This window comes from Coregonus lavaretus (assembly GCF_964263955.1).
Source record: "Coregonus lavaretus genome assembly, chromosome: 14".
NCBI classification, from domain to species: domain Eukaryota; kingdom Metazoa; phylum Chordata; class Actinopteri; order Salmoniformes; family Salmonidae; genus Coregonus; species Coregonus lavaretus.
Genome location: NC_140001.1, coordinates 23,961,174 through 23,975,893, shown reverse-complemented (window position 1 = coordinate 23,975,893; position 14,720 = coordinate 23,961,174). Strand labels below are relative to the sequence as shown.

General features: G+C 43.2%; 1 protein-coding gene across 1 annotated transcript in view; it reads left to right on the top strand.

The window, feature by feature from the left end:
- The window catches only part of LOC311141860 (synapsin-2-like), a gene marked incomplete at both ends in the record, with an annotated part of 29,181 nt that overhangs the window by 8,783 nt on the left and 5,678 nt on the right, over nucleotides 1-14,720 (top strand). The window contains 11 exons of the mRNA XM_084177357.1: nucleotides 1,377-1,434; nucleotides 2,769-2,860; nucleotides 3,049-3,205; nucleotides 3,361-3,450; nucleotides 7,104-7,166; nucleotides 7,284-7,426; nucleotides 7,601-7,675; nucleotides 7,763-7,865; nucleotides 10,697-10,846; nucleotides 11,016-11,062; nucleotides 11,169-11,804. Coding sequence (XP_084033483.1) covers nucleotides 1,377-1,434; nucleotides 2,769-2,860; nucleotides 3,049-3,205; nucleotides 3,361-3,450; nucleotides 7,104-7,166; nucleotides 7,284-7,426; nucleotides 7,601-7,675; nucleotides 7,763-7,865; nucleotides 10,697-10,846; nucleotides 11,016-11,062; nucleotides 11,169-11,804 — 1,614 coding nt within the window. The remainder of the gene's footprint in view (nucleotides 1-1,376; nucleotides 1,435-2,768; nucleotides 2,861-3,048; nucleotides 3,206-3,360; nucleotides 3,451-7,103; nucleotides 7,167-7,283; nucleotides 7,427-7,600; nucleotides 7,676-7,762; nucleotides 7,866-10,696; nucleotides 10,847-11,015; nucleotides 11,063-11,168; nucleotides 11,805-14,720) is intronic.

The following is a 14,720-nucleotide window of genomic DNA, read 5'->3' as shown; positions in this document are numbered from 1 at the left end:
CCACAGCATGATGCTGCCACAACCATGCTTCACCATAGGGATGGTGCCAGGTTTCCTCCAGATGTGACCCTTGGCATTCAGGCCAAAGAGTTCAATCTTGGTTTCATCAGACCAGAGAATTCTGTTTCTCATGGTCTGAGAGTCCTTTAGGTGCCTTTTGGCAAACTCCAAGTGGGCTGTCATGTGCCTTTTGCTGAGGAGTGGCTTCCATCTGGCCACTCTACCATAAAGGCCTGATTGGTGGAGTGCTGCAGAGATGGTTGTCCTCTGGAAGTTTCTCCCATCTCCACAGAGGAACTCTGGAGCTCTGTCATCGGGTTCTTGGTCACTTCCCTGACCAAGGCCCTTCTCCTCCTATTGCTCAGTTTGGCCGGGCGGCCAGCTCTAGGAAGAGTCTTGGTCGTTCAAAACTTCTTCCATTTAAGAATGATGGAGGCCACTGTGGGACCTTCAATGCTGCAGAATTTTTTTGGTACCCTTCCCCAGATCTGTATCTCGACACAATCCTGTCTCGGAGCTCTACGGACAATTCCTTCGACCTCATGGCTTGGTTTTTGCTCTATATGGACAGGTTTGTGCCTTTCCAAATCATGTACAATCAATTGAATTTACCACAGGTGGACTCCAATCAAGTTGTAGAAACATCTCAAGGATGATCAATGGAAACAGGATGCACCTGAGCTCAATTTCGAGTCTCATAGCAAAGGGTCTGTATACTTGTGAAAATAAGGTATTTCTGTTTTTTATTTTTATTTAAATTCTAAAAACCTGTTTTCACTTTGTCATTATGGGATATTGTTTGTAGATTGATGAGGAGCATTTTTTATTTAATCAATTTTAGAATAAGGCTGTAACGTAACAAAATGTGGATGAAGTCAAGGGGTCTGAATACTTTCCGAATGCACTGTATTTGTATGTGTAGGGTATAGAGTGAGGTAGTCATTAAAAAATAATGTCAAACACTATTATTGCACACAGAGTGAGTCCATGCAACTTATTATGTGACTTGTTAAGAAAATATTTACTCCTGACCATATTTAGGCTTGCCATAACAAAGGGGTTGAATACTTACTGTCTCAAGAAATTTCAGCTTTTCATTTTTTATTAATTTGTAAACATTTCAAAAAACATAATTCCACGTTGACATTATGGTGTATTGTGTGTAGGCCAGTGACACAAAATCTAAATGTAAAACATTTTAAATTCAGGCTGTAACACAACAAAATGTGAAAAAAGTCAAGGGGTGTGAATACTTTCTGAAGGCACTTTACATGTCACCATTGAGTATGCTTGTGAGATAGCAGTATAAAACTGTTCTCCACAGTAGGCCTAGTTGCTATGCAAGTGAAATATTTTTTCTTCCCTTTCTTCTCTAGGGTAAAGGTCTTCAAAGGTAAAAAGGTTCATGGTGAATTCGACATTAAGGTGGAACAGGTGGGTTGCTCGTTCACCTTTGTTATTTTAATTGTCTATTTTACCTGTAGAATAATTTTGGTGACTGGTTTTTCCATATAAGGCGTTGAAAACATTTAGCTAGACATTAATGTAGAATAAAAGGGTGTTTGTATGAAAGAAAAAGTAAGAAAAAAAGAAAGAAAGAAGAAACATTTTGAATAGAGATGATTTTATATCAGAGATGGAGAGGTGATTTGAGGTTATACAACAGCCAATGAGACTCACAGGTCACCTCATGCTTGGTGTTATTGAGTACAGGGATTGAAGCACACAGATAGACAACCCCTGCATCTACACTCTTAGAAAAAAAGGCGCTATCTAGAACCTAAAATGGTTCTTCAGCTGTCGCCATAGGATAAATCATTTTTGGTTCCATGTAAAACCCTTTTGGGTTCCATGTAAAACCCTTTCCACAGAGGGTTCTACATGGAACCCAAAATAGTTCTACCCAGAACCAAAAGGGTTCTTCAAAAGGAACAGCTGAAGACCCTTTTGAAACCCTTTTTTCTAAGAGTGTAGTGACCTTATCAGACTGTACATGGGTGCTGCAGACCTGCACATACTGTATGCAATAAACAATAAATCAAAGAAATCACAAGACATGATGCACACACTATAGTTGAACTATGTTAAGTGGACTGAGAGTTGGATAATTATCAAGTGTGATAATAATGTTGTCATATTTGTCAAATGTATTAAGGAAATAGGTCACTCTGAATCTGATAACAATATCTATGGAAAATAAGATGATCTCATGGACCCCAAAACATTTGTACCCAGTGGTGGCTTTATAGAAAAATGAAGTTAATGCTACCCTCTGTGCTTTGTAAATGAAGACTTGAAAATACTTTTGGATTATTTTCTCTTCCGGCATTTTCAATGTCTCCTATTTCTGTCCTCTCCTTTTATGTTGCATTAGAGTGTTTCCGCTATGCACCCCATGAGTCTCTCAGCCGGAAGAGCCCTGTGCAATGAATGTCTCATTATCTGTGGCGGTGATCATGGCTACCTTCTGCCTCGTAGTATTTGGCGACAAAGCCATTGAAGTAATACAGTAGTTCACTCCAAAATCAAAGTCTGTCAGACGTTTCTGATCTCTTAAGTGGGCTAATGTGAAGATGAATCAGGGTTCCATACCATCTGTGTTGTAGAGCCACCTGCATCAACTCCAAAGAAATGAAAAAGATAGGAACCATCTGATTTCATCACGCCTGACAAACTTTGGTTTTTGACAGTGAACTATAACCTTAAAATGTCCCTGTTAAGATCACATTGATGTTTGACTGGGATTGACACTGATGTTGTCCACTCAGGCTGACTTCTCTGAAATCAACCTAATAGCTCATGCTACGGGGGGCTATAGTGTTGATATCGAAGCAATCCGGAATGGAACCAAGGTCACCAAGTAAGTCTACTGTACATCCTTTGAATACAGTGTTCTACATTATGTTTACGATAATCAGAAACAAATATCATAAGTGTGTCCTGATTGCTGATGTTACAAGATATGCATGATTTCTTGCCATTTTCAAGTGCAAAACCCAGAATAAAATGTTGACTGTATTGGTAATGTGTGATTTTCTATTTGCCAAGATGTTTCAGGCCAGACTTTGTGCTGGTTAGGCAGCATGCCTTCAGTATGGCCAAGAATGGAGACCACCGACACATAGTGATTGGGTTACAGTATGCTGGTCTCATGGGTGTAAACTCTCTGCACTCTGTCTACAACTTCTGTGACAAACCATGGGTGGTAAGCATGGCAATATAAAGCAGATACAATTGTTTGTTGTTTGCTTTCCAAGCCTAATCTAATTCAAGTAAACAGCTATGACTGCTAGACAGATCATGACTTTCGATTTAACTGAAAAAGTAACCTCTTTTGTGTATTATCGCGTCTTCTTTCAGTTTGCTAATATGGTGAGATTGTACAAGCAACTGGGACCAGAGGAATTCCCACTGATCGAGCAGGTTTACTATCCCAACCACAGGGAAATGGTGGGTGTTCTGCCATCTGCTTCTCTCTACTCCTCCCCCACCACAACATGGCCATGTCTTCACACTAAACAGACCTAAGCAAAGACTATTAAGTGGCCCCTCTGTTTGGATAACACATACATTTCTGTGTCCTGTAAGAAAATGACAAAGGAGTAGCTAGCTTACATCAATATTCCATCTCAGATCTATCACAACAATCAATCTTAGTATTGTCTCTGATTAGACTGAGGGTGCATGTGTACAGGTCCCAGTAGAGGCGGAGTGGGTTTGATTATTCCCTGTGCCCTATGGATCCCCTCAGTAGCACTGCACTGAGATCAGTGTCTGTGCTGCCGCAGTGCTACCCCCCTCCACCCCTGCAGTCGCAGGCCTGCTCTCGGCTCAGCTCGCCTCAATGATCATCATGAATCACTCCATAACTGCTTTTTGGGCAATGAATTTTCACACAATGAAGTAGTTGTAGATTTTGTAATTACATGGGTTCTCAGTTGATGTCACTGTTGCATCTTTTCTATATAGCACATTAAAACTTGATGGTACTTTGTTATTTAGCTGCATCCTGACACATTTAGCAAATAGTAGCAACTCAATTTGATTTCACAGTTTACTCAATGTAAATAGTCTGGGTGGCCATTTGCTTAATTGTTCAGCAGTTTTATGGCTTGGGGGTAGAAGCTCTTAAGGAGCCTTTTGGACCTAGACTTGGCGCTCTGGTACCGCTTGCCGTGCGGTAGCAGAGAGAACAGTCTATGACTTGGGTGACTGGAGTCTTTGACAATGTTTTGGGCCTTCCTCTGACACCGCCTAGTATATAGGTCCTGGATGGCAGGAAGCTTGGCCCCAGTGATGTACTGGGCCATACGCACTACCCTCTGTAGCACCTTATGGTCGGATTCCGAGCAGTTGCCACACCAGGCGGTGATGCAACCAGTCAGGATGCTCTCGATGGTGCAGCTGTAGAACCTTTTGAGAATCTGGGGACCCATGCCACATTTTTTCAGTCTCCTGAGGGGGAAAAGGCGTTGTCGTGCCCTCTTCACGACTGTCTTGGTGTGTTTGGACCATGATAGTTTGTTGGTGATGTGGACACCAAGGAACTTGAAACTCTCGACCCGCTCCACTACAGCCCCATCGATGTGAATGGGGGTGTGTTTTGCCCTCCTTTTCCTGTAGTCCACAATCAGCTCCTTTGTCTTGCTCAGGTTGAGGGAGAGGTTGTTGTCCTGGCACCACACTGCCAGGTCTCTGACTTCCTTCCTATAGGCTGTCTCATCAATGTCGGTGATCAGGCCTACCACTGTTGTGTCGTCAGCAAACTTAATGATGGTGTTGGAGTGGTGCTTGGCCACGCAGTCGTGGGTGAACAGTGAGTACAGGAGGGGACTAAGCACGCACCCCTGAGGGGTCCCAGAGTTGAGGATCAGCGTGGTAGATGTGTTGTTGCCTACCCTTACCACCTGGGGGCGCCCCGTCAGGAAGTCCAGGATCCAGTTGCAGAAGGAGGTGTTTAGTCCCAGGGTTCTTAGCTTAGTGATGAGCTTTGTGGGCACTATGGTGTTGAACGCTGAGCTGTAGTCAATGAACAGGATTCTCACATAGGTGTTCCTTTTGTCCAGGTGGGAAAGGGCAGTGTGGAGTGCGATTGAGATTGCGTTATCTGTGGATCTTTTGGGGCGGTATGCGAATTGGAGTGGGCCTAGGGTTTCCGGGATGATGGTGTTGATGTGAGCCATGACCAGCCTTTCAAAGCACTTCATGGCTACTGACGTAAGTGCTACGGGGTGGTAATCATTTAGGCAGGTTACCTTTGCTTTCTTGGGCACAGGGAATATGATGTTCTGCATGAAACATGTAGGTATTACAGACTCGGTCAGGGAGAGGTTGAAAATGTCAGTGAAGACACTTGCCAGTTGTTCCGCGCATGCTCTGAGTACACGTCCTGGTAATCCGCCTGACCCCGCGGCCTTGTTAATGTTGACCTGTTTAAAGGTCTTGCTCACATTGGCTACGGAGAGCGTGATCACACAGTCGTCCGGAACAGCTGGTGCTTGCATGCATGCATCAGTGTTGCTTGCCTCGAAGCGAGCATAAAAGGCATTTAGCTCGTCTGGTAGGCTCGCGTCACTGGGCAGCTCGCGGCTGGGTTTCCCTTTGTAGTCCGTAATAGTTTGCAAGCCCTGCCACATCCGACGAGCGCCAGAGCCGGTGTAGTAGGATTAAATCTTAGTCCAGTATTGACGCTTTGCCTGTTTGATGGTTTGTCTGAGGGCATAGCGGGATTTCTTATAAGCGTCCGGATTAGTGTCCTGCTCCTTGAAAGCGGCAGTTCTAGCCTTTAGCTCAGTGCGGATGTTGCCTGTAATCCATGGCTTCTGGTTGGGATATGTACGTATGGTCACTGTGGGAACGACGTCGTCGATGCACTTATTGATGAAGCCGGTGACTGAGGTGGTATACTCCTCAATGCCATTGGATGAATCCCGGAATATATTCCAGTCTGTGCTAGTAAAACCGTCCTGTAGCGTAGCATCCGTTTCATCTGACCACTTCCGTATTGAGCGAGTCACTGGTACTTCCTGCTTTAGTTTTTGCTTTGCTTGTAAGCAGGAATCAGGAGGGTAGAATTATGGTCAGATTTGCCAAATGGAGGTTGAGGGAGAGCTTTGTATGCGTCTTTGTGTGTGGAGTAAAGATGGTCTAGAAATGTTTTCCTCTGGTTGCACATGTGACATGCTGGTAGAAATGAGGTAAAACTGATTTAAGTTTGCCTGCATTAAAGTCTCCGGCCACTAGGAGCACTGCTTCTGGATGAGCATTTTCTTGTTTGCTTACGGCCTTATACAGCTCGTTGAGTGAGTTCTTAGTGCCAGCATCGCTTTGTGGTGGTAAATAGACGGGTATTCAAAATATAGATTAAAACTCTTGGTAGATAGTGTGGTCTACAGCTTATCATAAGGTACTCTACCTCAGGCGAGCAATACCTCGAGACTTTCTTTATGTTAGACATTGCGCATCAGCTGTTATTGACAAATAGACACACACCACCACCCCTCATCTTACCAGTCATAGCTGTTCTGTCCTGCGGATGCACGGAAAACCCAGCCAACTGTATATTTAATGTCCCGTTGGTAGGATAGTCTCGAACGGAGATCATCCAGTTTGTTCTCCAGTGAACGGATGGTAGAGGCGGGTTACCCACTCGCCGATGAATTTTCACAAGGCACCCTGATCTCCTCCCCCTGTATTTCCGTATTTTCTTCACGCGAATGACGGGGATTTGGGCCTGGTCCTTTGCGTCGGACTCATTAAAGAAAAAATCTTTGTCCAGTTCGAGGTGAGTAATCGCTGTTCTGATATCCAGAAGCTTTTTTCGGTCATAAGAGATGGTAGCAGCAACATTATGTACAAAATAAGTTACAAACAATGCAAAAATCACACACAATAGCACAGTTGGTTAGGAGCCCGTAAAACAGCAGCCATCCCCATTCTCAACATATAGGCTGCCGTTTCAGACAGACAGCAGTGTGTTTAGTAGTTACTAACAGTGTTCTCCAACATCGTAGGTATCGGATGTGGGTGGAGTCCTGAGGTGTTTGGCTCCTATGTAGTATGACGTTTTCCAATGGGGGATTTTGTGTTGTCTTTTGCTGCAGATTACCACTCCTGGTTTCCCTGTGGTGGTGAAAATGGGCCACGCCCACTCAGGGATAGGGAAGGTAGGACTGGACTGCTCTTGTTACTGTTTGAAAGGAGACAAAGTAGGCCTGGATTAGTGTTTATGCTTCACAAATCAATACTATTAACACAATGTTATTCATGCCTTTACCCTGCAGGTGAAAGTGGACAATCAATATGACTTCCAAGATATTGCCAGTGTTGTTGCCCTGACCAAGACCTATGCCACATCTGAACCTTTCATTGATGCAAAGTATGATGTCCGCATTCAGAAGATCGGAGTCAATTACAAGGCATACATGTGAGTGAAATAAATGAGCGCCTTGTTGTGGTGACTCTGAGGGCAATCCATTCTACAAATCCCCAAGCTATTCAGCACAGGCTACAGAAAATGTATACTGCATATCCCAACATTGATGTGAATTAGATGATCAAGAGAGAACATGCTAAACAGTAGATCTTGTCTGTTTATCAGGCGGACATCGATTTCAGGGAACTGGAAAACCAACACTGGTTCAGCAATGCTGGAGCAGATAGCCATGTCAGACAGGTGAGAGTTAACACAGTCTGGGCCTTTGTGCATCAGACAGACAGCAGTGTGTTTAGTAGTTACTAACTGTGTTCTCCAACATCGTAGGTATCGGATGTGGGTGGACTCCTGCTCTGAGGTGTTTGGTGGTTTGGATATGTGCGCTGTGGAGGCTCTGCATGGAAAAGATGGCAAGGATTACATCATAGAGGTAAGGGATTAGAAGTATTGTTAACAATGTTGCTCTTATACTTATTATATAGCTTACACTATCCAGTTTTTTTTCTTTCTTTCTTATTTCTCGTGTTTTTTTAATTAAAACAAATATTTATACTATTTTACGGAAGCCCTGAAGCCCAAGCCCCCCAAACATAAAAAATACGTAGACTCTTGGAATTATCTCGTTTGAGAAAGTATCTCATTTGAACGTCTTAGTATCTCGTTCCAACGACTTCATTGTTCCTTTGTCTAATTAGGCCTAAGTTGTTATGCAGCGTGTCAGACCATGTAATGGTTGCTGCAGCCATTCATTCACTGATTCCATCCATTGATATGATTATTCATTGACAGTTCTTTGATAGCTTAAAGCAGGGCTGAAGGCCAGAGCATGTACAGTGCATTCGGAAAATATTCAGACCCCTTGGGTTTTTTCACATTTTGCTACGTTACAGCCTTATTCTAAAATTGATTAAATTGTTTTTTCCCCTCATCAATTTACACACAATATCCCAAAATGAGTTTTTGCAAATGTATATATATATAAAAAAACAGAAATATCACATTTACATAAGTATTCAGACCCTTTACTCAGTACTTTTTATGAAGCACCTTTGGCAGCTTGGCACACCTGTATTAGGGGAGTTTCTCCTGCAGATCCTCTCAAGCTCTGTCAGGTTGGATGGAGAGCGTCGCTGCACAGCTATTTTCAGGTCTCAAGGATCTCTCTGTACTTTGCTGTGTTCAACTTTCCCTCGATCCTGACTAGTCTCCCAGTCCCTGCCGCTGAAAAACATCCCCACAGCATGATGCTGTCACCACGCTTCACCGTAGGGATGGTGCCAGGTTTCCTCCAGACTTGACACTTGGCATTCAGGCCAAAGAGTTCAATCTTGGTTTCATCAGACCAGAGAACCTTGTTTCTCATGGTCTGAGTCCTTTAGGTGCCTTTTGGCAAACTCCAAGCAGGCCGTCATGTGCCTTTTACTGAGGCGTGGCTTCCGTCTGGCCACTCTACCATAAAGGCCTGATTGGTGGAGTGCTGCAGAGATGGTTGTCCTTCTGGAAGGTTCTCCCATCTCCACAGAGGAACTCTGGAGCTCTGTCAGAGTGACCATCGGGTTCTTGGTCACCTCCCTAACCAAGGCCCTTCTCCCCCAATTGCTCAGTTTGGCCGGGTGGCCAGCTCTAGGAAGAGTCTTGGAATTACATTCTCAGTGGGAATCAAACCCACAACCCTAGCATTGCAAGCGCCATGCTCTACCAACTGAGCCACATCATCAAATCATCACAAACCACTTGATGTCTCAATGTACTCAATTACTGTATTGTGCATTGTTTTTCTTCATGGTGATGGAAAGTCTACAGGTACAAACCTAGATGACCAGCCTATGTACAATGCAGTAATGTACATTTACATTGCGTTGTTTGTCCTTACAATACTGCACAAAAAGTGGTTATTTTCCATGTTATTTGATCAAGAAAAATATTTAATTTGATGTGAATGTTTTGTGGCTTTACCCATAACTTTTCACCTTTTGATGTAAATGTTTGAGGACAGGGTTTTATTCTTTCTGGATATCATTAGAATGACAATCGCAGAGAAAAGGACAGGGCAACAACTTTTACAATTCCAACTATTGAATCCTGCAAGATACTGTTCTTAATTATACAACTACCTTTTTTGCCAAAGCAGAGACATCTATATCGGTCTGCTAATACTAGTAAAGGCCCAGTGCACTTCTTTTGTAGTACAATATATATATATATATTTTTGTATTAATCTTTTTTTATTTATTATGATTTTGCAGTGGGTGGTGCAGCTCCCTCAGCACCCCTACTTCCTGTGGCTATGCTTGATTGTGAGCTAGAATCAAATGTTGAATTAAATGTGTGTGACACAAGAGGTTAACAACAGTTTTCCATCATTAGAATTACTGTAGGGAGGTAACGTGATATCATAAGGGAATCGCTTAGACCGCACTTACCGGTAGGACTAGTTTAGTTATCTCATGGGCTCTGGCAGAGAAGTAGCTTATGTGAACGCTTTAACAGTAGCCTAAATTTACAGTTAAAGTATCCATTACCAATAAATGAATAAACTTCAGAGATTATAGGCTGGTTTATGCTGCGAACAACATGCTTTTATTAGCCTACCAGAATCACCTACAAAAAGAGGTTTGTGATAGGCCTTCGATTGAAAGGGTTAATTTGTTATAGCCTACAGTTCACAATAACAGGAAAAAATACATTTACTCACCCAAATAAAATGAAGAGATAATAAACTTTCATGATGACACTTTGTTTAATCTTTGAATTGTTGGCTAATGGTTTACTGAAACATAAGGAAGCTATCCGATTTTCAATAGCACCGATGACAACAACCTATTCATTTGGTGATAAGGCAAAGCTCCTAGAGAAGGAGCGCTTGAGAGGGAGATCCGTGCGTAATGGATGGATTTGGCTTTTTTATTAGCAGGAAGAAGTTTAACTAATGTCTAATTGTGGAGTATTTGGTAAACAAAAGTGTCACAATATATAAGGGCATATTTATCAATCAGGGTCATTCAAACGAGATACTAAGTCATTCAAATTAGATAATTCCAAGACCCGAAGTTTAATTTTTTTGCCTTGGGCTTCAGGGCTTCCGTACTATTTTGATATTGAATACTGCATTATTGGGAAGGGCTTGCAAGTTAAGCATTTCACTGTACTTGTGCATGTGACAAATAAAACTTGAAACTACTCTTAAACTGTGTAGTAACACTGTAATTACACTGGTAACAACATTGTAATACCTTGTGTTTCTGCCTCTCGTTCTCTCAGGTGGTGGGTTGCTCCATGCCCTTGATTGGAGACCAGCAGGATGAAGACCGTGCTCAAATTGCAGACCTGGTCATCTCCAAAATGAACCAGACAGTCCCACGCACTGCAAGTCCCTCTCCTGTCCGTCCCACAGCTGCACAGCCCGCACAGGTGACACTGTTGCTAACCACAACTCAGTCTAATAGACTTCAAATGAGTCAACATTTGTCAAAAGGAATATGTTTAGATGAGTGGTCTCTTTTGTTAATAGGCCAGTATATTTGGTGTGTATTTATAACCCATTGACTTTGTGTTTCATTGTGACATGTTGGCCATGCAGAAAGCTGCATCCCCTCAGCCCATCTCACAAGGTAAGAAGATGGCTCTGTAATATTAAGGCCCCAAATCCCAATGGACACTTGCTTTTGTTCATTAACTGGTAATAAGATAGATAAATCGTTTTTTTAAAAATGACTGCTTGATAGGGAATCAGGATAAACAGTGCTCTATCTCCTCCAGGTGGCCCACAACAGGCACCCACAGGCACTGCCGCCCCTCGCCAAGGAGCCCCCTCACAGCAGCGCCCCTCTCCCCAAGGTCAGCCCCCTGCACAAGCCCAGCCCCCTGCCCCCGGCCCCAACACCCAGAACCCCCCTGCTCAGACACCACAGCAAGACAGACAGGCCAACCCAGGAGTTGGTTCTCAGCAGCGTCCCCCAGGGCAGGGGCAGAAACCCCCCTCTGGTCAGGGATCCCCCCAGCGATCCATGAGCCAGGGGGGCTCCCCTCAAAACCAGAGGCCACAGCAGTCAGGTCCCCAGCAGCAGCAGAGATCCCCCCCTGGAGGCCCGGGCCAGAAGCCCACAGGGGGCCATCCCCAGCAGAGGCCCCAGCAGAAGCCAGGCCAGCCTGCCAGGCAGCAGTCCCAGGGAGGAGACCCCCAGGACCCCCAGCAGCAGAGGGCTCCAGCCCAGCAAGGTCGCCCTGGGGCCCCTACCACTCAGCAGCCCCGCCCTATTGCCCAGGGCCAGGGAGGCCCCGGAGGGAAACCTCCTCTGCTGCAGAAGCCCCAGACCCCACAGAAGCCCATCCAGGACCCCCCTGCTATGGGAGCCACCCCTCCACTGAAGTAAGCAAAGCTTTCATAAAATATTCCAAAACATTCAATGCCAATATACTTTTTGCTCAGTCTATCCCAACTGTATTACTCAATAGCTCAATATTTGATGTAACATCCTCCTGTTGTTTTTGGCAGATATAATATGATACCAATCAGCCACACAGGATGCTATGTCTATCTCATTCTAGATACGGATGAGTAATTAACTGACGAGAGGATTCTGTGTTCCAGATTTAGCTTTCATTTCTTTTTATCTCCATGAAGGGGATTGATGTGCATGATGCTGTTATATCTGTACTGTAGGCTAGATATTGAGATGAATATTGAGTTTGTAAATCTATGTAGCTATATTTTGTCATGGGATATGTTATCAGATGTTTAGAGTGCGATTTGTTATTTGATCCAAATGTTTGGACTGAGTGTGCATGAATATGGATAAGTCTTTTCAAGATGATTCCAATGGAATGTTCACACTTTTTGTGTCCTGCTCATTATTCATTTTCATGTTGCAATTGTTACAAAATATTGTGAGATTGGGTTACTTTCAAATATTAGTATAGAATTTGGCTAAATTTTTCAACAAGCTTTAATCAATTTGAATTTCCTGCACTCCCTCAAACCTTTTCTTTGTTTGACAAACCTTGGGACTTTATTGTAGCTTATTGTAGCTTATATTTGTGTGCTCACCTTAATCATTGCTCTACAAAATAATTAGCAAAAACTGTAGAATTGTGTGTTAAAAGCATTTACGATCAGGCAAGTCAGTAGATATGACTGATCAAGTTTTGATCCAGATCATTATTCACAGGATTAAACTGTTGCATTCAATGTGTCCAATTTCAGTCTACACTGAAAAAGTCATACTTTTCTCTCTCTCTTAATTCACTCTGTCACCTTTTTTTATGTGATGAAAGACATTATTTTTACATTGATGACCAGGAAATTACAAGGACTGTTATTTTGGATAATGCTAGATTTTATGGATGAGATGTTGGTCAGGGCTGACCCTAGGCATAAGCGACATAAGCGTCCGCTTAGGGCCCCGCGGCTGCCAGAGTGTCCCAACCCCACAAAAATGACAAAAATGACTGATGAGCATTAGAATAGCAGAATACACAAGGTGCAATTTCGCAACAACATTTCGTATAGGGACACCAAAAGGCTGGTTGGCATTGTATTAAGTACCATTGACCATGTTTAATGTCCTGGTAATTATCTGGTGATTCATGAAAAGGAAAGTTTAAATAACACTATATAATTTACAACTAAAGCAGTGTTCCTTTAAACATGTGATAGAAGGCAATGTGGAAAGGGTCAGTAAATTATGTAGGTTTCTAGAGTATATACAGTGGGGGAAAAAAGTATTTAGTCAGCCACCAATTGTGCAAGTTCTCCCACTTAAAAAGATGAGAGAGGCCTGTAATAATGACAAAATGAGGGAAAAAAATCCAGAAAATCACATTGTAGGATTTTTAATGAATTTATTTGCAAATTATGGTGGAAAAAATGTATTTGGTCAATAACAAAAGTTTCTCAATACTTTGTTATATACCCTTTGTTGGCAATGACACAGGTCAAATGTTTTCTGTAAGTCTTCACAAGGTTTTCACACACTGTTGCTGGTATTTTGGCCCATTCCTCCATGCAGATCTCCTCTAGAGCAGTGATGTTTTGGGGCTGTCGCTGGGCAACACAGACTTTCAACTCCCTCCAAAGATTTTCTATGGGGTTGAGATCTGGAGACTGGCTAGGCCACTCCAGGACCTTGAAATGCTTCTTACGAAGCCACTCCTTCGTTGCCCGGGCGGTGTGTTTGGGATCATTGTCATGCTGAAAGACCCAGCCACGTTTCATCTTCAATGCCCTTGCTGATGGAAGGAGGTTTTCACTCAAAATCTCACGATACATGGCCCCATTCATTCTTTCCTTTACACGGATCAGTCGTCCTGGTCCCTTTGCAGAAAAACAGCCCCAAAGCATGATGTTTCCACCCCCATGCTTCACAGTAGGTATGGTGTTCTTTGGATGCAACTCAGCATTCTTTGTCCTCCAAACACGACGAGTTGAGTTTTTACCAAAAAGTTCTATTTTGGTTTCATCTGACCATATGACATTCTCCCAATCCTCTTCTGGATCATCCAAATGCACTCTAGCAAACTTCAGACGGGCCTGGACATGTACTGGCTTAAGCAGGGGGACACGTCTGGCACTGCAGGATTTGAGTCCCTGGCGGCGTAGTGTGTTACTGATGGTAGGCTTTGTTACTTTGGTCCCAGCTCTCTGCAGGTCATTCACTAGGTCCCCCCGTGTGGTTCTGGGATTTTTGCTCACCGTTCTTGTGATCATTTTGACCCCACGGGGTGAGATCTTGCGTGGAGCCCCAGATCGAGGGAGATTATCAGTGGTCTTGTATGTCTTCCATTTCCTAATAATTGCTCCCACAGTTGATTTCTTCAAACCAAGCTGCTTACCTATTGCAGATTCAGTCTTCCCAGCCTGGTGCAGGTCTACAATTTTGTTTCTGGTGTCCTTTGACAGCTCTTTGGTCTTGGCCATAGTGGAGTTTGGAGTGTGACTGTTTGAGGTTGTGGACAGGTGTCTTTTATACTGATAACAAGTTCAAACAGGTGCCATTAATACAGGTAACGAGTGGAGGACAGAGGAGCCTCTTAAAGAATAAGTTACAGGTCTGTGAGAGCCAGAAATCTTGCTTGTTTGTAGGTGACCAAATACTTATTTTCCACCATAATTTGCAAATAAATTAATTAAAAATCCTACAATGTGATTTTCTGGAATGTTTTTCTCAATTTGTCTGTCATAGTTGACGTGTACCTATGATGAAAATTACAGGCCTCTCTCATCTTTTTAAGTGGGAGAACTTGCACAATTGGTGGCTGACTAAATACTTTTTTTCCCCACTGTAGC